This window comes from Stigmatopora argus, chromosome 15 (assembly GCF_051989625.1).
Source record: "Stigmatopora argus isolate UIUO_Sarg chromosome 15, RoL_Sarg_1.0, whole genome shotgun sequence".
Taxonomy (NCBI): domain Eukaryota; kingdom Metazoa; phylum Chordata; class Actinopteri; order Syngnathiformes; family Syngnathidae; genus Stigmatopora; species Stigmatopora argus.
Genome location: NC_135401.1, coordinates 4,724,182 through 4,745,558, shown reverse-complemented (window position 1 = coordinate 4,745,558; position 21,377 = coordinate 4,724,182). Strand labels below are relative to the sequence as shown.

At 41.0% G+C, this 21,377-nt stretch overlaps 5 protein-coding genes across 7 annotated transcripts in view; 3 read left to right on the top strand and 2 right to left on the bottom strand.

Annotated features, from left to right (window-relative positions):
* Positions 1-2,490, top strand: part of plcb2 (phospholipase C, beta 2) — a 45,743-nt gene extending 43,253 nt beyond the window's left edge. Inside the window, exons 35-37 of the mRNA XM_077620430.1 lie at positions 1,901-2,041; positions 2,157-2,319; positions 2,419-2,490. The gene's annotated coding sequence lies outside the window, so the exon portion shown is untranslated. The remainder of the gene's footprint in view (positions 1-1,900; positions 2,042-2,156; positions 2,320-2,418) is intronic.
* Positions 624-4,517, bottom strand: bub1bb (BUB1 mitotic checkpoint serine/threonine kinase Bb). The gene is made up of 9 exons (XM_077620422.1): positions 4,361-4,517; positions 3,570-3,732; positions 3,427-3,486; positions 3,201-3,345; positions 2,936-3,132; positions 2,407-2,573; positions 2,104-2,303; positions 1,918-2,015; positions 624-1,619 (listed from the first exon to the last, which is right to left on the bottom strand). Exons 2-9 carry the CDS (start codon positions 3,710-3,712, stop codon positions 1,334-1,336), a joined length of 1,296 nt encoding a protein of 431 aa, XP_077476548.1. The 5' UTR covers positions 3,713-3,732; positions 4,361-4,517; the 3' UTR covers positions 624-1,333.
* Positions 4,485-9,508, top strand: zfyve19 (zinc finger, FYVE domain containing 19). 3 transcript variants are annotated; one of them, XM_077620424.1, is made up of 12 exons: positions 4,485-4,669; positions 4,756-4,877; positions 5,084-5,137; positions 5,211-5,371; positions 5,461-5,603; positions 5,669-5,777; positions 5,941-6,159; positions 6,244-6,320; positions 6,431-6,532; positions 6,612-6,775; positions 7,232-7,332; positions 8,851-9,508. In XM_077620424.1, exons 1-11 carry the CDS (start codon positions 4,616-4,618, stop codon positions 7,308-7,310), a joined length of 1,284 nt encoding a protein of 427 aa, XP_077476550.1. In that variant the 5' UTR covers positions 4,485-4,615; the 3' UTR covers positions 7,311-7,332; positions 8,851-9,508. The 3 variants fall into 3 exon arrangements, with proteins under 3 accessions (XP_077476550.1, XP_077476551.1, XP_077476549.1); XM_077620425.1 differs by lacking the exon at positions 8,851-9,508 and adding an exon at positions 8,108-8,843; XM_077620423.1 differs by lacking the exon at positions 8,851-9,508 and having other exon boundaries at positions 7,232-8,008.
* ppp1r14d (protein phosphatase 1 regulatory inhibitor subunit 14D) lies at positions 8,229-12,787 on the bottom strand. Its single transcript, XM_077620429.1, has 4 exons — positions 12,369-12,787; positions 9,320-9,400; positions 8,675-8,707; positions 8,229-8,607 (listed from the first exon to the last, which is right to left on the bottom strand). Exons 1-4 carry the CDS (start codon positions 12,546-12,548, stop codon positions 8,539-8,541), a joined length of 363 nt encoding a protein of 120 aa, XP_077476555.1. The 5' UTR covers positions 12,549-12,787; the 3' UTR covers positions 8,229-8,538.
* Positions 12,652-20,724, top strand: spint1a (serine peptidase inhibitor, Kunitz type 1 a). Its single transcript, XM_077620421.1, has 12 exons — positions 12,652-12,788; positions 14,223-14,283; positions 14,379-15,163; positions 15,888-16,045; positions 16,113-16,254; positions 18,089-18,256; positions 18,505-18,549; positions 18,664-18,792; positions 18,872-18,922; positions 18,989-19,159; positions 19,372-19,431; positions 19,994-20,724. The coding sequence occupies exons 3-12, from the start codon at positions 14,773-14,775 to the stop codon at positions 20,179-20,181; spliced, it is 1,503 nt and encodes a 500-aa protein (XP_077476547.1). The 5' UTR covers positions 12,652-12,788; positions 14,223-14,283; positions 14,379-14,772; the 3' UTR covers positions 20,182-20,724.
* The last annotated feature ends 653 nt before the right edge of the window (positions 20,725-21,377 follow it).

The following is a 21,377-nucleotide window of genomic DNA, read 5'->3' as shown; positions in this document are numbered from 1 at the left end:
AAAAATTCAATGTAGACAGTTTGGAAACGCACCAGTTGAGAGGGTCTTGGCTGCGGTCATATTTCCACTATGTGATTAAAGTCTCCAATGTTGCACGTGCGAGACAGCAGGGGTGTCAAAGTCATTTTTTTGTCGCAGGACACGTCGTACTTAGGCTTTCATTCTTTATGTCTGCCATCTAGGCTGCCACAATGAATTGATAGCGTCTCTGATCGTCACTGGCTCATTTACAGACAATAAAATGTATCCCAATCCTCATATTGAACTTCTTAATATCATACAATCCCTTCCAGGCCCCCCAAGAATGAGTTAAGGGCTACAAGCAACAAAATAATCCAAAGGTAGGATATTCCAAAATATATATACTACTTATATTTACATTACTGAAACAACCAATGCAGAAAAAAAGAATGTATCTATATCTAGTGTTAAAGCTGAGATGTGAAACAAAACATAGGCTGGATTTAAGCTTATTGTGTGGCCCCTATTCAATTATATTTGTTATTTGCTGCGGGCTGGAGCTGGCCCATACTTTATTTTAATAGATTTATTGAATTCAATTTTGCTTGTTCAATAATCATATCCAATTTTCAATTGAAGTTTAGCATTAATGATGCACAAAGTAATTGTCTATCGTCAGTTTTATTTAAGGTGGGGTAGGACCCAATATTTGTAAAACTGAGACAACATATATACATAAAAAAAAGAAGAGAAGGTAAATGGAACAGTTCACACATGTACAAATAAATGTATAATGTTGGAAGCTGAGACAGTAAACAGTACAGTTTACCTCAGGCTAAAACAGTTGCATTCTTGGGATTTTTTGCATTTGACATTACAATCTGAATTTACTGGAACCTAAAGATGAGCAAACACAAGTGACAATAGAGGATGTCCTAAAATAAAGAGTTAACAAGTTCCAAATGAACGATGGTCACCCATATACCTCTCCTGGCTAACTCTGAACCTATAGGCAACAATAAGTCCGCAACTCCAGTATGTAATTAAACAGCCCCGAGACAAAAGAGTAAAAAAAATCTGACTTTGAGAATGGATGTATCCCTAGAATAGAACAACACTATACACTACAGTAACAAGTTCTATTGTGGTCCGTCCCAGTAGCAAATTTTGAACAAATATATTTTAACTCTGAACTGAAACTGAAAAAAAATTGCATTTACTATTAATACCTTTTTGGTTTTGTGTATTTATTTATTGTGGTATGTTTACACAAGTAATGCAAGCCCAATTACCTTAACTGGATAAAGAGTCACATTTTTTTAAAGGTAGTTTGTCATTTTGGAGCATTGGCTCTTGTAGCTGAGTTGAAGTTTTATATCTTTTCGGGGTCAGTCTCCGCCGACTTGGCAGGGTTGGCGGCCACCTGCGAGTTCTTCTTCTTGAAGTAAAGCTCGGCACGCAGTTCTTCCAAGCTGAATTCAGTAGTGCCGCCCAAGAGCAGCTCTTTACAGTACATGCTCTTTTCGAGCTCTTTAGCCGATTGGTCGTCTGTCGGCGGCTGGTGGTGCTCCAGCAACCTTTTCAGAGGAGTTTCGTCTCTGTGGGGCTTGCGTGCCGACAAAATGTTGTTCACTGTCGGGATGATCTTGTGTGGCGTCCTGAGCATATACGTATAGTTCATATTTATATAAATATGTCAGTGTTCATTTCAATTTACAATTGTGCATTACAATAGTTTAAGTAACAAGCCATTCCTAAGTAGGCCAATGCATTATTGGCCATCTTGCAATTGGTAAGAGATTGCAATCTGCTATTTCAACACTAGATGACACTACATTGTCCACTCTGCTAACGATTGTATTGGCTTGTAACTTTTAATGTTATATTCCTCATACAAAATTTGCAATTTGGATTATAGACTCATTTTCCTCCCCAACAGACTTATTGATCACTCACATTTTGGGAGTCTCTTCTGACTCATCGACAAATGGTTGGAAAGTGGGTTTCAGAGGAGGCGGAGCCATTGTGCTTCCAAACGCTGACTTCTGGTGCATCTTGGATATCCAAAAACAACGTAAAGGTGAGTAAATGTCATAAGCGATAATTCAAAATTCATCAAAATGAAGTAACATTTGACTCTACCTTGACATTGCACCATTTTTCCACCTTTTTCTCATTCTCCTTGGCTCTGGAAGTAGGAGGAGCCGACCAAGGCTCAAATTTGGCTTCCGAGGGACCAGCACCTGCCTCGTTCTCGTCGTAGATCATCAATTTATGGTTGCTGGCATGACTACTGCGTTCGCCCATTGGACCAGCACGTAAACTCAGGCCTCTTGGGACACCTGCACACATTGCAACGTTAGTACTTGGTTTACACTCTCTTCCGATGCAGAACTTTCTTGTCTACACGTTGCCTTCCAATGGGTTCTTTACTATTGTACTTACTTTTTATTGCAGGTCCAGTCCTGACGATGGGAACGATGCCCTTCTTCCCTCGCGCTTTGAGCTCAGCAAGAGAAACTCTCTCAGGTTGTTTGGGCTCTTCATCACTATCGCTATCGCTTTCGTCCACTTTTTTTATTGCTTGCCGCGACACGCGAGCCTGCAGCATCCTAATAACATGGCATATTTGTCATCACGTTCAAGTTTTTGCACACAATTGAGGGGTTAAACATGTTAATATTCAAAAATCAAAAAATGTATTTAAAGAACCCAATCATTCTTTTTTCTTAACTGCATTCCAGATGGCGTCTGGGTTTAATAACGGAGCACCGTGTAATATTTGTAGATAAACAAAGCATTTCCTAAGTACCAGAAGGCTCCCGTTGGTACAAAAAAAATATAACTTGTCATTTATTTTTCTGTTTTAAAAATATGGTTGCTAGATCGGCAAAAAATATCGGGTCGGGAGTCAAACGACCAGAATCGGGACATAGAAATTGTCATTTACATCACATTCAAAGCAAGTACTTACTTGTGAAACTGGTGTAGCTTATCAAGAGGCTGGGCAAACATCTTGATTCCTTCCTGGAAGGTCAAGTCGGCTTTGAGGAATTCGCCACGGTTCTCGAGCTCCTCGGCCCAGGCAATGTAGAAGGCCGCTCTGGTGGTCCCTATTCCCTGGGCTTTCATGTATCTATAAATGTCCAAGCGCTCCAAGCAGTGCCCCGCCTAACAAACACACCATTTCAATATGACAGCATGAGACAGCTTTGATAGTAAACATCCGAAAAACATACATATTTGATCCAGAGGTCAACGTAGCGGGCATCGTCGTGATATTTTGTTTGGTCCACGTAACGCGTCACGGCTTGCTCCAACAACGTGCTGAGATTGCTTTCTTTTCCCCCCTGAGGAAACATTTGTTCTGTCCATTTGATGTACCTATTTGTCACAGAATCGGGGGGAAAAGAGAGTTAAATGAGGCGTTTGCGGTCCCATCTCCACTGTCCGTAATGCACATACCGATCCCAAACGTCAAGCGGGTCGTCCCCGTCGTAAAGACGTAATTCAGACTCGAAAGCCCTGTGAAAGATGCAGTGTACTATTCAGCATCTCTATGATAATTTTACGAAAAATATTTCTAAGATCGTCCAAGGCATTCATACTGTCTCTCTTGGAGGATTGCAGGGTTGAGGCCATCTTTGCTGTGACTGATCGCCTGTAGCAGGGATGACATATTTCTCCCCCGTCTCAGAGGTTGAATGTTCTCTTTGCAGAGCTCCCATTCCACATCCTCACATTCTGCCATTCTTGAAAACGACTGGTCACCTAGACGTAAAGAGATGTGCAGAAATCGGGACCCATCACGTCATTCTTAGAGGATCGGAATCAGGTAAAGAAAGACTGGACTTTTACAATGCATTTATTTATTTGAAAGTATTAACTCCTTGGCTGCCATTGACGGCAATAGGCGTCTCACATGGCTTTAATGTTGAATAGCTTTTTTTAAAGCTTTTTAGCTGTGATTTGTTGGACATTAACGTTTTCTTACTTCAAGGTTTGTTTGAATAGTGCCAAAATAGCCTGTATAACTATAAATTCTTGTATTATACTTATGGATCGTTTTGTTACTTAACCCATTAACTGCCACATCAAAACATTTGTTAAAAAAATGATCTTTTTCTAACCCATTCCCGTTTTACGATAAATTCCGATCCGATTTCTGATCGGGGACATCCCTCATAATGAGTGTGAGATAAAAACCACAGGCGATTTGAGCAACAAACTACAAATTGAGCGTTTTGCAATGTGCAAACATCTTGCAGGGGAAGAATCACTAAGAAAAACTGCGTGCACAGAACGTGGGGGCTGATACTTTTATAAATGTTGCAGTTTCTGTCGAAACGTGATCATTATTAAATGTGATCCGTGAAGCAAAAATTGGGTTAACACTCACCAAATGTCTCGTGGGATGAATCAAAAGCTTCTCTTTTAAGTAATCGCCGTTACTGTTTTGAACAAGAACCGCTGACTGCTTTAGTGAAAGCCCATTGGAAGAATCAAAAACAGGATATGATGTCATATGACAGTATCCTGAACTCTTCCTGGTTCGGATTGTGACAACATTTAGGTCATTATTGCCTTGTAAATCGTAGCGCCTCACCGATTTAGTGGACGCCGCGGTACTTTCGTTAACCAGTAACCGAGAGGCATGGATAATCGTTGTTATTCTTGTACCTCCAAGTTTGGTGTCTTTAAAAAAGAGGTAAGTAAGGTGTTTCTGTTTGGCGATTTTTTATTGACAGTCACTTTTTGTCATAGCGTCCAATATTTATTCACGTCTTTTTCTAGCTCGGTTGTAAAAACTGTGGCCGTTCTTTCTGCTCGAGCTGCTTGACTTTTAATGCTGTGCTGCCGCGTTATGGCAACGCCCAGCAGAAGATCTGCAAGCAATGCCATGATCATCTGACTAGGTATTTCATTCAAGTGAATGTCAATTGCACCTGCTTAGTGTCTAAACTAGGGATGTCCCGATCGACATGTCTGCGTCTCCCGATTTTGTGGATCTGCACCTTTTTTTACCCAATTCCCATCCCCTGAAAATGACATAATCATGGCTGATTTCCAATCACATGATTGGATCTAGTCTGAACTTCTGATTTTGCACCACTATACACAGTGGGAGTACTCAAGACGACTCAGGAAGATGGTCTCCCCCTCAAAACTACAAAAAGTGAGTTCTCGCCTCGTCTGTAAAGCAAATGATTATCCTGGAAATGCATTTTCTTAAAGCAATCGCTCTACAGACGAGTTGCTGCGTTTGAAGCCAAACAGCAGGGACATAAGACACAACCTCACGCAGGGAGCGTCCAGTCTCAAGCAGGTCTCCCCACTCCGAAAGGTCTAAGTGAGGTGGATCAGGCAATTGCTGACAGGCTTCAAAAGCTGAAAGAAGACATGCCACCAAGTATTATCATTTCCTCCTATTTCCAATCAAGGTCAGATAACGTGATTTTTTTTTGTGTTTATATGATGTGTCTTTTATGTCCTGTACAGAGTCCATACCTTCTGAAAAAGAGATTGAAACTCGCCTCGCTGCCCTGCAAGCTCCCAGCAAGCCTGTTCCTTCTTCGCAGGATATGGAAGAGCGCTTAGCAGCTTTAAAGGGCCTAATTCCTCCTTCTCAAGCTCCCCGACCTGTGAGCTCTACCCGTCTTGTTATAAATCACACAGGTGTATTTATTTATTGTGTTACTGTCTTTAGTTCCACCAGCCTCCAGATAGCAGGACCCAGACCGAGCAAGCCAATGATCTTCTCACTCAGATGACAGAGGAAGTTGTCATTGACGAACAGTTTGCAAATCCTGGATGCAGTAAGTAAACACATTTAACAAAGAAATTTTACTAAGAAAACGTGGTTCCTCATATTTCGGACTTTTTTTTTTAATTCTTACTAAAATACAAAAATAAAGACCTCTTCCCCTATTAAATATGATTTAATGAGATACAGTTGATCTGATGATAGTCTGCTGACAGGTAACGACGGATCAATGAATGATCTTAACAAAGGGCAGGACCGGTCGCTAGAGGACAATATGGATGAAAACCAAGACTCAAGGGAGCGGCTTGGGAAGGAGGCGGCACATTTGCTGGAAGAGGCCCAAGCAGAGTTGAAAAGGGATCGTGGTACCACAGAAGAAATCCTCAAGGTGGCCAAGAGGCTGGCTCAGATGAAAGGCCAGGACCCAGACAAAGGTTTGAACTATAAACATTATTTAAGTAGGACTTTATCTTTGAAGCTTCTGCAAACAACAACAAAAACAACTATGTCCCTTTTAGTTAAGATGGAAGATTTCCAACGTCCTAATAGTGATGAGGAAACAGAAGATGAAGCCATAATGAGGGTATTAAAGCAGGTAAGTAGCAGGTACTCGGATGCCACTTTCATATAACACTCATTGATTTTGAGACCACTTACCAACAGTAGCAAGCTTACTTGGTGTAATTGACGTGTCTGCTGTTGCAGCTCTCGGAGGAAGCCGCGCTAGATGAAGCCAGCGGCTACAACATACCTCGAGAACACAAAGCGCCAAAAAACACACAGAAGAAAAAATCCTCCAAGAAGCCTGTATGAAACAATACCCCACACACAGTAAGTTTCTCAGCTCTGTGATCATTACGATTATTTTTTTAAATCTGTTGGACAGGGTCTAGATCCAGCGGCCAAGGGTAGGACTCCACCAGCGGCCATTAGTTCGGTGCCGTCAGACAGTGATGACGATGAACTCCCGTGGTGCTGCATCTGTAACCACGACGCCACTCTGCGCTGTCACACCTGTGACGGAGACCTGTATTGTAACCGCTGTTTCAGGTAGCACAACTTGGATTCAAGGATTTTGTAAGATGCGGGATTGACTTTGTGCACTACTGCGCTTTGTTTATAAATGGTGTATTAAAAATTCAAATGAAGTTTAGAGATGTACAGGGAATATTTACTATTTTTGCCTTCTTTTTTTTTTAAGATGACACAAACTTTTTTTTTAAACAAAGAAAATGTAATTTAGCTTTCTCTGTTTTTTTTCTTCTAAAAATACATTTTAAAAATCTAATGAAATATAAATATTTCCTGTTTTCCATTTTTTTTGGGCTGTCACGACGGGCCCCCCTCTCGAAAGAAACCGTAACTTTAGCGTGGCTTGCGACAGAAACAAGTTTGACACCCCTGACCTAGAAAAATTGGAAGCAAGCTGTTGCCATATTGCCACGCAGCGTGCTTATTAAGTATTTAGTGTTGTGAATGATCTCTCCTACCCTTTTTCATCCTTAGGGAAGGACACGATAAATATGACAGGAAGGAGCATCGCACGAGCAATTACACCGCACCAAAAAAGAGACGGAAGTCCTGATGCTGACGCAGATGACTCAACGGTACGAAATATATATGCCTTGCAGTTTCAGGAATGTTTACATCACACGCGCAAAGAAAAAGAAAACAAAGTCAAAAAGGTAGTTCTTTTTTTTTCCTTTTTGAGTTTGATTATCAAGTGAGGAATCTCTCCCATTCCAAACAGACGTAATAATGAATTATAAAGCAGTATATATTAATATAATAATCATAAACTAATATTACACCAAAGGAAGTTTTGCATGCACGGTCTTACGTCTCCAAAAGTGTAAGGCCTTAAAACCAAACAACTTCTGGGTCACGTAACGTATAAATTAGCCACAAAACGACTTTCATTAATCAAGTATTATTGCGATTTTTCTTTGGCAAAATTACAAATTTAATTTTGTGACACTACAATATTGATTAAGATAATAATACGATTTTTCTAGAATCTAACCAACTGCGGAGAAACCATCATTTCACTCCTCTGGGGTCTCCATTATGCTTTTTCTGGAGCTCATTAGCAATGTGTTAGCCATTTCTGGCGATGTTGTACACAGGCCAGAAACAGGAAATGGAAGGGCATAATAGTTGTGTATACTTAATGGACCTTCCTGATGATGATAATGATTTCTGTTGTGTTTACTCCTAAACTGACATGTCAACATCCCCTTTGGAATTTAGCGCCACGCTGTCAAATAAATCTCACTAACTGACTTTCCACCTTACTGTCTTGTTAAAGCCGCATCGGTTTAGTCGTTGAATGTGTATGGAACACATTATACTATCCTTATATATTATCTTATACTGTCCCAGATCTGAAAAATCGGGGCCTGATTGCATCATTTTCCGAGGTTTGGAACCGACAAAAATACCCCATCGGGACATCCTTGCATAATAGCCGATCATCTCTGGTTGTATCAAACTTGACCAAATATTGAAAATGTCTCATTTTATTGTCATATGCCACTCGTGAATTAAAATATATGTACAGAAACAGGCAAACGAAAATGTACAGAAAAATATCTTGAGGAATATATTGTCACGGGAGCATTATATGTTTGAGGGAGACATGATATCTTAACAGTCCACAAATTATTCATTCAATTGCTTTGCTGTCCATTTGTTAATGACCTGGGAAAAGGGCAGGGGGGAAAAACACCTTGAGGGTATGCATCACACATACAGGCATACGAACGGTAAACATAAGAAATTGGGACCAACTCCATTCTTCATTTGACGTAAAACTACTTCTTCAAAGAACCTGACATTTTGCGTAGTCCTTTTATCCTGTAGAGCAGCTCGTTGACAAAATCCTACGGAATATTAATTTTAAAAAAGGCATTTAAAATAATATTTTTGAGAACATTTTAAACGGCTCACCTCAATTGGCTTCCTGCATTCCTGCATCAACTCCTGAAAGCAGACATTTTTAGAAAAAATATGAAATATTTCTCCACTGTTCATCCAGAAGTAATCAGGCATGTATTGGTGTTCAAACTGTGATCATAGGTGGGTCCTCACTTTGGGAAGCCCTCACATCCTTTGCTTTATTTTAGAAAGCGACCCTCAGAAAAAAACGTTTTGGACACTCCTGATGTCATGGCTTTGTGTGCGGTCGATTGGTCGCTGTCTTTTGCCCGGACCGCGACAACGGGCGACCAAAAGACCAGCGACAAAACAAGGTAAAACAACATTGTCCACGCATCAATAAAAGCCAACAATGGCCATGAGCAGTTTCACTGAGCCGACGTATGAGTGTATAAGAGTTTGTATGTATATGCGTTGTCCCTTTTAAGAAGCTACGTCAGTCAGGGTCTTAACAAGTTCTCCAACAAAAAACAATAAAAGTCCGGGAAATTTGGAGCTTTTCTTTAGCCTAATAATTACTAGGGCATTAAGTATGACTAAATAGTAATTTGCAGTTTGTATTTAGGTAATTTGAGCAATGATTTAAATGGTAATCATCAATAACCTTCCGGGCGACCAAAAGACCGGCGACCAATCGACCGTATACCCATGGCTTACCTGTACTCGAATTCTTTGCCCCTCATCTGATAACTCCAGGAGCTCGTCTATGTCAATCTCCAGCTCTGGGATGTCTTCTTCCTACAAGAGCCAGAGTAAAATGAGTCTCCAAACCAGTGAGCAGTCACTCAGATGGAAAATATTGTAAAATAGAGCGGCAAGATTTCCACTGTGCCTGTGAAACAAAAACACCAGTGCAGTTCTTACTATGACTTTTTCTTCTCATTATTATTATCATCAACCGAAGCTATAAAAGAAATGGATCAGCTATTATGTCATCTTCACAACTTGAAGTCTGTTCTCAGGGGGGCAAAGCTTTCGATCCAGACTCAGCAGATACGCTCACTTTTGACAGGGTAGTTTGCTTTTCCAGCGCAATGTTTTCCGGTTGAAAAGGTTTTATTGTCGGAGAAGATTGCGCTTGGACAGTTCCCTGGGTGATGAGAGAGCTAATCAATGTGAAGTGCTGAGTGCTGGAGTGCATGGACCCTCCCGCCATGTCCCCAGTGTCCCTTCTAATTGATGTATCTTACCAGGACGGACCAGAGCCCATGTTATTCTGTTCTGCTTGCCTCTGCACCTTTTTTCTTTTTTTCTTTCACTACTTTGCCTAATGGTGAATTCTGAGATGGAGGGTTCAATCCCAGGTGGATTCTGACATTCCTGCAGTGGCGGTCCGTGTATTTTCTCGTAGCGCCTTCAACGGGTAAAATCCACTTCCTAGCAGCATTTAATGATTAAATACAAATACTGGAGCTTTTCAGACATTACAACCGGGCCGGGGGGTGATTTCCCCGGGAAAAGACAGCGATGGACGTCAATGGCGAAACGGCAAAAAAATCACTAAAATGGGCTAAAATCCACTTCCTAGCAGCAGTGATTAAATACAAACACTGGAGCTTTTCAGATATCAGAACTTGGCCCACAATTGAAATATTATTTAGGAATATAGCCATATTTTACTCACCAAAAATCCTTTTTAACTGTACACAATATCCATCCTCCTTTCTTTCTTCCCTCTTTTCTATCGCCATCGAAGCTAATGCTGAAAGTCGAGCCTGTCCTGTCGTATTTCTGGCATAGTCCGTCTTGAAAATGGCTTTAAATCAACACAACAAAATATTTGCGTGTGCAGTTTGCTCCAAATACAGTTTGGTAGCTATGGCTAATCACTAGCCAATCATAGTTGGTGAAAGCGATGACGTATCCCTACGCCTGCGACAAGGCAATGACGTATCCCTACGCCTGCGACAATGCATTGTGGTGTTGCCAACTCGAAATCTGATTGGTTAAAGCAACAGTCTTATCGACGCTTGTTTAATGCACCAGAGCCTGCAGAACTGATTGTGAAGGCCTTGAGGCATATTTCTGACCCTGGCAACAAATAATGGCTGAAATGTGATTGGTTAAATGCTTCAATATGAAAACACACATCTGGAAGCAGTGCAACCAGGGGGGAAAGCAATGAAAGGAAGCTAACAGACCATTTGGAATTATTTAATAAGTATTGATGGCCAAAATATAATATATGATTCAGATATTTCATAGGCCAGCAGAGAAGGCTGCTGTATGGAGTTTGCCACAGTCTCCCCATTTTTCCCCAGGTACAGTAATACCTCACAGTTAATAGGTTCCAAGACTAAGAGGTGAATAACCGCAATATGAGGACAGTGTTTTTATGTTTCTATTTAAACCTTAGGCTGCCCGATGCTAGGAATGTGTTCTCTGATTTTAATTGTATGAAGAAGTTGTTGTTTTTTCTAATTATCTGATAATCCACAGGAAAACCCTGGTATAGATGAATCCATTGTATAGCTCCACCCACTGTTTTCAACTTCCTTGTTACCCGGGAAACCATGCACAGGAAACAAAATGCCACCAATGATAATGACAACACACGTTCAACTTATCACTCTTTTTTTTGCCTTCCCTGTCAGAGAGCTCGTCTTTAAACATCATCAAACTAAACCAACATGAATGCATTAAAACGATTATACACGACAAGTGTGATTAATATATAAGACAAACGACCGTATAGGAATAAAGCAACGTGAGGAAATAAAGGCTAATGATTACTGGAAATTTTATCTGTCCGTATTCATGGAAGTTAACTTGCTCTTATTGATTTATGCACTTTAAAAATCTAGGATGAAGCACCGATGACAGCTTTAAAATACAGACCTAAATGCGGGTTGTGTACATTTATTTCGATAACTGAAGTGATATTCTGCAAGGTTTACTATTTCTCTAAAGGTGTGAAGTTTGCAAAGAAGCTGGCCAAGGCAACGCTTGCATAAATTAGAGATGCGATTAAATAATTTAGACAGCAATGCAAAGCGGCCGTTGGTAAAAGCCTACAAGCGGAATTTTCGACCAACAGTCCCTTGAGATCATGAAAAAAGTATATGTACATGGTTTATGATAGTCGATAAAAAATTCAAATCCTCTTTTTAAACCACTTAATGATAACTTATATTGTATTTTTCAGGTTTTGACCCCCCACCTAATAGAGAGACATGGTTCAAGTAAAAAAAAGCTTCATCTAGTACTAAAGCTGAGAAGTGCAACAAAATGCAGGCTGAATTTCAGCTTCTTGTGCGGGCCATATTCAATGATGGGCCAATAAAAACGGGGCAGCGGGGCCTTAATTTGGACATCCCTGGTATACAGCAGGTGGACCAGTTTACTTTCTGTACATTTTGGATCATTTTCTATTGATTTCACTCATTGATGGCTTTCTTATGATTTTTATACATTTCCAGGTTACTCTTGTTTACACATTTTAAAAACATTCATTCATTTTCTGAACCACTTATCCTCACGGAGGGGTGCTGGATCCAATCCCAGCTGAGAGGACACCCCGAATTGGTGACAACTCACAAAATTCTTGATTTACGGCACCTTAGACCAAAAAATTAAAAGCATGTACGTACCGTACCAACTGCTAGCGGGGCGCTTCCAGCCCACGGGCCGTACGTTTTATATCCCTGTTACATAGTGTTGTTACTGCTGTTAATATCTAAACCCCCTGCCAGCCCAATCCCCCTACCTCACAATCAAAGAGCAGGTGCAGCTGTTCATCTATCCACTCTTCAATGTCCAGCCGCCTCTGCAGATCCTTGCGGTTGTACTTGACGGTCAGCTTGCCGAGCTTGCGGTGACCCGCTTGGTCGACTTTGCCCGCCGCCTGGAACATCACTCTGGAATGGGCGTTGGCCTCTGACGCCATGGCTGCCACGGCCTGGGGTGAAGGGCCCAAAAACGCAGGCGCTCAAAGGCTCCGGCCCATCTATCGCTGCGTATTATTTCCTTTCGTCCTCGTATTCCGCGTCTGCCTCCACTGTAACACTGACTCACCCTGCTCGTCCCTCTCTCTCTCTTTCTCTTTCTCGGTGGCGCTCTCCTCTTGCAACACCCACTGCCTGCGCCGAGAGGACGACGGTAACGAGATACGCTTGTGTGCCTGCGTGTAAACCACTTATACGACAGGGTGTGTGTTTGTTGTTAGTGTGTGTCAGATGGTGGAAGAGCATAGGTCAGTCACAGCCATAAAGACCCAGGCGGCATGTTTTAAAGTCCCATTATCACCGATTTTGACACACTGTGAAATAATAGAATCTTATCAAAGAGTGTTCCGTACCGCTTATCCACATGAGGTTCGTGGGGGGTGCTGGAGGCTATCCCAGCCAACTATACATGCACTCTGGATTGGTGGCCAGCCAATTGCTGGGTAAAAGGAGACACATTTGCAATCATTCAAAGCCAGGGAGAATTTTGCCTGCAATTAGGCTAGCACACCTGTTTTGGGGATGTGGAGGGAAACCGGAGTACCCGGAGAGAACCCACGCAAGCCCGGGGAGAACATGGAAACGCCACAGAAAAAGGTCAAAACCTAGGATGGAACAGATCTTAGAATCGTGAGGCTGACGTGCTAATGAAATCCATTATTTTTGAAATTGTCCCTCAAAAAATAAATTATGTATTGAGGTGGATCAGTGTTTTCACAAACCAATGATGTCACGTGAAGCTATCGCCCAAAAAAATCGGAATTTTGCAGTAAAACCTGCAGTTTCAACCTGGACTTATTGTTGCTGTGTGTTATGAGTTAGCCAGCAGAGAGCAGCCTGTAGTAGCATACTAGTGCTTGCTCTGTTGGTTTCACCCAAATGTAAATGAAAAGCTACAAGTTGGATGGTAATGGTTAACGCAGTTACACTTGTATAGACACTCAAAACGCGTTGACAGTGTCATTTGAAAATTTTGTTAATTCTAACACAACCTTTAGCACTTGTGACATCACACTTCGCTTGGCATCTGCCGGTTTCACCTTTGTAGTTTCATAATGGTCTGTAAATCATGACTCAACCAATGAGTCAGCCTCAAATATTTTTGACATGTGAAATGACGTTTGAAATATTTTAACGAGTAATCGCGCAAAGACATACAAAGACATACTTCCCTTGGCCAGCTCAGGTGAAAAATGCACCTAACAAAGTTTGATAACAACTATTGTGTACTCTAATACTCAAAATAAATAAATGGAACATTCAAAGGGAAAACCTGACTAAAATGAATATTATTATTTATGGCTGTGGCTCCTTAGCCGGTAACCGGTCGAATAGTCCCAGGGGCTATTTAGCCGGTAACCTATTATTTAACATTGAGTGAATAGGGAATTTTCTAAACCATTCAACCAATCTTATTGAAATTTGATGTGTTATTGCCAATTGATAGATTTTAACATTAGGTGAATGGGGATTTAATGACTATTATTTATAGCCATAGTTTCTTACTATTTACCCCACACAGAATTCTTACCGGCTAAATAGCCATATGGGGCCATATAGGGCTATTTGACTGGTTACCGGCTAAGGAGCCACTGCCATTATTTATTTAATCTTAGGGGGTGCTGGAGCCTATCTCAGCCAACTATACAGGCAGCAGGCTGTGGACATCCTGAACTGGTAATTATTATGAATATACTGAACTGGAAATTGTTATGATTATTGTGAATATATATTTAATATTTGCTCTTATTTTGTGAATGTTTTGTTTTTAGAGCGAGCGAGAGAGGGAGAGAAATAAGGGCGTGGCATGTTCACGGGTGGAATTTCACTTCCTGTCTCACTGTTCCAGGTGAGGGAAGGGTGAGTCATTTAGCCCGTGTCGTCACACGCCATAATTCTTCGGAGAGATCGATATTTGGGAGTCTTCTACTTACGAAGTTACGAACGTGGAGGTTTGGCTGTACTTTTTACAATCGCGCAATTTTGTTTCGTTACTACTTTCAACATCCGAACAGTTTACCTGCCCCTGTCGTGTTGACTCCTGGCGGCCCGATCCTGCCAGGAAGACCTCGCTCGTTAATTATTGCCCTCGGTTTCGTCGCAGGTGGCGCTAGGACGCCGCTTTTAACCTGGATTAAGACTTCATTTGATTCTTTTTTTTTCATCATGATATACCCGTGCTTGGTGCTACTGTTTCTGGCTTGTTGGGGTCGCGTCTCCGGACAGGTGGGCGGCGAGGACTGTTTGGCTCAATTTAAAAAGGGCCGCGAGGATTTCGTACTGGACGCCGATGAGTCGGTGAAAGACGGGGCCACCTTCCTTTCGTCCCCCGAGCTGAGCCTCCGCCGGGATTGCGTGGAGGCCTGCTGCAAGGAGCCCAAGTGCAATGTGGCCCTCATGGAGGGGGGTCTTGAGGAGAACGCTATCAAATCCTGCTTCCTTCTTGACTGTCTCTACAAGAAAAAGTACGTTTGTCGCTTTGTCAGGAAGAAAGGCTACTACAACTACATTCTAGACTCTGTCTATGAAAGCTACCTGGAGGTAGATGTCCCACCAAGTAAGACCACTTTCATTTTTTTACTTATGTAAGGCAATTTATTTTTCATTTTTCATGACTTATACTTTCTAGCATCTCATATTTTTGCATTTGAGTCCCAATCTGATACAGGGGAAACATAGTATACCCCAATGGGTTTTACTCTAATTTGAACAGAATTAATTCAACATTAAAATCCAGTAATAGCAGTGTAATTTAAAAAGAAAAATATTCAAAAATCCTTCTTGTAACAGGAAAATAAGGTTGCAAACAGTTTTTAAGTGTATTTTTAATAATGAAACCTTCCCCACCTGCTGCCCATAGTTGGCTGGGATAGGCTCCAGCACCCCCGCGACCCTTGTGAGGATAGGTGGTACAGAAAATGAATCAATGTGTGAATACATAAATTTATACAGCGGGTAAAGTCACCCGATATGAAATCATAAACATTGGAAGTGTTCTCATTTTACTTTTCAGATGGCTTTGCCTGCTTGAATTTCGTTATTTTGCTTCAAATTTTATGGAAACGTTTTTGACACCACTTTGATTCCATACATAACTAGAATAGAAACTGCCATTTTAACATGTTTGCACATGCCGAGTGCTTAGTGTAGCGTGTGGCCTGTTCATTGGTGTCTTTCTGCTGATTTGGGGGCATTTCCAGGTTACTGCCGATTAGATTTTGGGGGAATTGACGCTCCGTGTTTGCAAAATCAAAAAGCATTATCTTTTTGTCTGACTCCAGAGGAAACTGACCACCCACCCGTGGCCAACGGTGGTCAGGACCGTGTGGTGCAACCTCAGGACAGAGTGACGCTGAATGGTGTCGAAAGCAAAGATGACCAAGAAATCGCCTCCTATGTGTGGAGCATGCTCACAGACTATCCCGACGCTGTCATTGAGGTGCGTCATCGTGAATCGTTTTACGGAGTGCGCCCCGTTGCTAACTAAGGCTTTGTTTCCCTTTTAGAAAACCAACTTTCGCGACCAGATTATCGTGTCCAATTTGACGTCGGGGATGTACAAATTCCAGCTGACTGTCACGGACACTATAGGCCAATCGGATTCCACCAAGGTCACCGTTCTGGTTCTTACCCCGGAACAATCGGAACGTAAGTATCCGATCCGATTTGCAACTTTTCCGTCCTACGTAAAAGCCAATGTTACTATAAGTGGCCTTGGAAATTTCCTTGATGGACCCTTTTCAATTCTCATTTGACCTTTTAGACTAAGCGATTTTCCTGAGCTCACCAAATGTATTTTACAGTGCTATTGACATACAGTACATAACTGTGCAAATATGCGAAAAATTACAACAGCCATTAAGCAGGCGCCCTGTTTGTTCTTTTTGTTTTTTGCTGTGTGAATTTCTGTTTTTGCAAAATAACAGCGGGGTCTTCAACTTTTAAACCACTTTTTCCACTGACCGTCACCATACTTGTTGACATGTCAATACCCCCACGCTCATTTCTTCCCCCTCACATACCTGTATTTTTATCCTTCACATTCCCATTCCTGTGTTTTGCTCAGCATTTCCCTGTTTCTGAGGAACTGACCGCCTGTTGTTCTGCCATTGTTGTTCTTTTAACGCGATAAACTTGTCAAGGCACGTCCACCTAATTCCTCCCGGTGATGACGATGAAACCCTCTAAAGATAAGAGAACTGCAACCTGCCATTGGCCCGCCTTATTGTCCTTTCCCTTGGTATCGAAACCCACCTAAAGGTCATTTAATCACAAAACCACACATTCCCCAGAATGTTCCTTTTTTGTTTTCTTTTGGAAGCGGAAGTGAAAAGTGTACTTGTCGCACTCCCTCCACCCCCCGACTCAACAAAACCTGTCGGTCTTGTTTCAGTTAAAGTTTTCGACAACAAGAAACACTCCAGTTGTCCTCCAAATTGATTGCAAGTCATCAGATGGCTTTTGGACTTAGCCGTTGGTTATATTTTTAAATGATTTATTCAAAGTGGAATATTGTCAGGGCTTGGGCAATTTAGCTAAATTATCCATTTACATCTTGTTTGGAGTGCTAAATAGGCTTCACACTTGAAGGTAGAGCGAAATGGGGAAAATAACTCATCCTAATTTCATTTACTACTTAAAGGGTAACTTTTAAAATCTGAGTGAAAAGTTCACATTTTTTAAAACACATTAATCCACTGATGTTGATAAACATTTGTAAAGAAATTGAAATGTTCCAATGTTTCTACTAATTTTCACCAAATTCCATCTATCTTTGAAAGATCAATTAATCCAATATTTTTTTTATTTTTATTTTTTTTCCCCCACTAGCAAGCAATTTGGCCAATCTTGTACAACAAAACATTGTTATATCTTATTATGAGGAAGTTTGTAATCTGTCATTGAATACATACATTCATTTCAAAACAAAACGTTAGCTTTTTGTATGACATCATGTTGGATGAGCATACGTTCTGGTATTAGAGTGTCTCATGTTCAGCCGTGTACAGACAGACGACGTCACTCTGTGTCACCGACACTGTCGGACAGTCGTGCTATTTTATAAATGTCTCTGCACAATGCTGCATTGTGTAGTCCTTTTTTATTCTTGGACTTGGGGAAAAGGCTAAAGCAAAGATCAGGTTAAAGATGTGAGATAATAACTTCAAGACTGATGTACATTGAATCTCATGTTGACGTTAGTTACACATTGAGAAAAGGTATCTTTAAAATTTAGTGTAAATAAATGCATGTATCTTTAAAATTTAGTGTAAATAAATGCATGTGTATTCAGATTCTTAATCGCATACACGTTAGTAAACTTTTAAATGAAAAAAATGTTTAGAAATGATACAATATCCTAACACTTCAGTCTATCTAGCCTTTGTCTACCGCGACCTTTAATTTTCCTGAAAGTGTCCCTCGGAGAAAAAAAGTTTGGACCCCTCTTGCTTCATGTAACAATTTGCCGTTCTTTCCGCAGATCACTGCATGGCTCCCAAGAAGGTCGGCCCGTGCCGTGGCGCTTTCCCTCGGTGGCACTACAACGGGGCTTCGGAAAAGTGCGAGGAGTTCGTGTTTGGGGGCTGCAGGGAAAACCTGAATAACTATCTTTCCAAGATCGAGTGCACAAACGCATGCTACGGCACAGGTATGTCAGCTTCCCTTAGATGAGGCTTCTTTTAGAATCCCAAAATGCACATTGGCTATAAATTTAGTGCAGCACGCCTTCCGTATCCGGCTTGGGGCAGCATTGAGTTTCACAATTTCCTTGTGTATTGATAGATGCTTACAATATTCGCCGAAATATGTCTCATAAAAGCTGCTCTTGATTCTTTGTCGGTATTTGTTGTGTGGAGGATGCTTCATTTTTTTTTCTTCTTTCCCACACTTCCTCAGAGAAAAGGGGTACTGGGAGAACTTTACCACTTCCGGATCAAAAAGGTATTCTGCAATTGCAACTTTAATTTTTTTTTCTAAAAATAATTCTCTTCAGAAATTGATACTGTAATCTGTTAAGCGTCATTGCTGAAATGCTTTTTCGGTGTTCCTTGACAGAAAAATGCGGCGTGGCGTGCACCGCAGAGCAGTTCACCTGCGCAAACGGCTGCTGTTTGGAACCAGGCTTGGAGTGTGACTCAACGGCTCAGTGTAGCGACGGCTCTGATGAACAAAAATGCAATGACCGTAAGAAACTTTTTTATATTTTTTTCCCTTCACTTTGTTGAAGCACAGACTTGAATTCATATGTTTTATTGCATGTCAGTGGACAACACCTTTCAGATTTTGCTCCAGATTCCAGTGGATGAGCAAAAAGGTGAGGAGTTTTAAGTTTTAAGTCATTGAAAGTCAGAATTTGGTATTAAATTTCCGTCGTTGACAGTGCGCTGCACGGAGCCGCCGCAGACCGGCAGTTGCAGGGACACTCTGACCAAGTGGTACTACAATCCGCTCCGCCAAGACTGCTTTCGCTTTAACTTCGGTGGTTGCCAGGGCAACGAAAACCGATTTGACTCCAAGGAAACCTGTGCGAAGTTCTGCAAAGGGGTGACAGGTGGGTGAGACCTTTACGGTTTGTCATAGTTCATTTAACAAAATGCAACATCAAATGTTGTTCTAAGAAAAAAATAATAAAACAATTGAAGTGTTTAGATATTTGCGTCAAAACACGCCAGAACAACTTTTGTCGCCGGTGCGGCATCTTTTTAGCTTAGCCGAATTTTGGAGTCAAATTGTGTTGATGTGTTGATCTCTCCTCCCCTCCAGAAAAAGATGTCTTTGCCCGAAAACAGGAGTTTGAGAGCCAAGTGGCTAGCAGTCAGACAGGTAGGCAACTGCACACTTGTTTTTTTTTTATATTCCAACAAGGCAGGGGTTTCCAAGCCTTTTATTCTCCAAGGGTTGGCTACCGAAAAATCAAAAAATGCGAGGACCGACTTGAAATCCTTCCACTTTCATTGGCTAAAAAGGTGTTTAAAAAGTTCAGGTTTTTAAAATGTATTTTTGAGTGTTAATTCATTGACGGCGTTAGGCATCCAATCCCTTTTGATGGATCCAGTCAAATTGTATTGGACATCTATACCTTTGCAGCAGTTGTCTATATTGAAACAAAGTTTTCAGGACAAAGAGAATGTCCATTCTGACGTTAAAAAAACAAATAAAATAAGTCTATATTAGATAGAATTTTAAAAAAATGATTTATGTAAAAGAAAATACTGAAATTCCTACAATAATTGGAAAATAATGGAGACCCTGTTTGAGTCACTCCTTCCATCTAGTGTTGAAGCTGAGAAATGCAACAAAATGCCTATAAGATTTTTTATGGGCCGTAGTTTGGACACCCACGCATTAAAGCGTATCCAAAGTAATGGCTCCTTGATTTGTCCAGGTGTTATAGCAATAGCGGCCGTCCTGGCTATCGCCATCGCCATCCTCTTGGGAATCCTCTTGTATTGCTTTATGAAGGGTAAGAAGAAGTCGCCACAGCACCAACGCGTGCCTGTCAACAACGCGCCGCTGACCACCATGGAAGACAGGGAGCATCTTGTCTATAACAGTACCACCAAGCCCATCTGACCCCAAATCTGTGTCTTTTACTGAACGGACTCTGATGAGCTGTGTGTTTGTTTGTGTGTGTGTTTGTGTGTTTGTGTGTGTGTTTGTGCGCGTGTGTTTGGATGTGTGACGGTTTTAAAGGCCACATGTATATGATTTTCATTCAGTTTGTTTTAACCTTGTCTCGTTAACTCACATTTCCTTTGTAGATTTGGACGGGGAATTTAAGTCATTTCACCTTTTCGATTACCTCCAGATATTGGATTTAATTTCCCCATGTTCCTGTTACTTCAAAGTCTACATTCGGAAAAGGCTAAGTGACATATCCTGCCAGATAATGTTTCTTTTTTTTTACTTTGTTTCCTTGGATAATCTGATTGAAATAGAAATCATCCAAAATATTCGTTTAAATAGTTTTTAGAAGAAACACCATTTTGTGTTTCAATGTTTTTTTTTATTAGCATGATGATTAAGCGCAGTATAATTCATACCTAAACAAAGCTAACTAGCGCTGTCAATTGACATGTTTTCTTAATGGTATGCTAAATAAATAAATAAACTCAATTTTTTGGGGCAGTGTACTCTTTTTAGCATCATTGTCCATAGAACTTTAACTTATGGAGTTTGAATCTTGTGCATACTTCTTGCTTGCAGTATGGAATGTTGTATTTAATTTCATTCATATCAGTTATGTTTCTTTACATAAGCCTTGTGACATTTTAAGACTTTAAAGGCCATGGTCTTGAAGGGAAATTGTTATATTCAAATACATGCGTGTATACAGTGATAATTGGGACATCCTTAACCTCGACGAACAGGCATTACTTAATGTGACCAGTAGAGGGCAGTATTCGTATGTTGACTGGTTACTTCCCGTTGAGTGAGGTTTGTCTTTTATTAAAAAATAAACAAAAGAGACGCACGCACACACAGGACTTTGGCGAATTCAAATGGTCTCAACTCCAACGCCTTTTAGTGAAGCATTCCCGTATGGGAGCGAAAACAGCCGATTCTTTTTAATCAACCTCACATAAATTACGATCAAGCCCAAACGATTCACTCAATTCATTCTTTTGTGGAGCAAACTTTAAGCTGACCTGACCCTCATAAAAGTAATTGTAAGCGTTGCATTGTGTTTTGTCTATTCACAAATCTCGCCTTTGCCTGCCCTTTCTAAAATAGCACCGTGAAAGAAAAATACTAAGTAGAAACTAAAC

Excerpts from the sequence above, each read along its gene's own strand:
- bub1bb (XM_077620422.1), bottom strand. The coding sequence starts at position 3,712 with ATGGCAGAATGTGAGGATGTGGAATGGGAGCTCTGCAAAGAGAACATT. Across the intron at positions 3,487-3,569 it reads GCAATCCTCCAAGAGAGACA|GGCTTTCGAGTCTGAATTAC; the intron begins GTATGAATGCCT and ends CATCTTTCACAG. Across the intron at positions 2,304-2,406 it reads GACTGGACCTGCAATAAAAA|GTGTCCCAAGAGGCCTGAGT; the intron begins GTAAGTACAATA and ends CAATGTGTGCAG.
- zfyve19 (XM_077620424.1), top strand. The coding sequence starts at position 4,616 with ATGGATAATCGTTGTTATTCTTGTACCTCCAAGTTTGGTGTCTTTAAA. Across the intron at positions 5,372-5,460 it reads GAAAGAAGACATGCCACCAA|AGTCCATACCTTCTGAAAAA; the intron begins GTATTATCATTT and ends TGTCCTGTACAG. Across the intron at positions 5,604-5,668 it reads CTTCTCAAGCTCCCCGACCT|TTCCACCAGCCTCCAGATAG; the intron begins GTGAGCTCTACC and ends TACTGTCTTTAG.
- ppp1r14d (XM_077620429.1), bottom strand. The coding sequence starts at position 12,548 with ATGGCGTCAGAGGCCAACGCCCATTCCAGAGTGATGTTCCAGGCGGCG. Across the intron at positions 8,708-9,319 it reads GGCAAAGAATTCGAGTACAG|GAGTTGATGCAGGAATGCAG; the intron begins GTAAGCCATGGG and ends GTCTGCTTTCAG. Across the intron at positions 8,608-8,674 it reads AATGCAGGAAGCCAATTGAG|GATTTTGTCAACGAGCTGCT; the intron begins GTGAGCCGTTTA and ends AATATTCCGTAG.
- spint1a (XM_077620421.1), top strand. The coding sequence starts at position 14,773 with ATGATATACCCGTGCTTGGTGCTACTGTTTCTGGCTTGTTGGGGTCGC. Across the intron at positions 16,046-16,112 it reads ATCCCGACGCTGTCATTGAG|AAAACCAACTTTCGCGACCA; the intron begins GTGCGTCATCGT and ends TTTCCCTTTTAG. Across the intron at positions 16,255-18,088 it reads TACCCCGGAACAATCGGAAC|ATCACTGCATGGCTCCCAAG; the intron begins GTAAGTATCCGA and ends TTCTTTCCGCAG.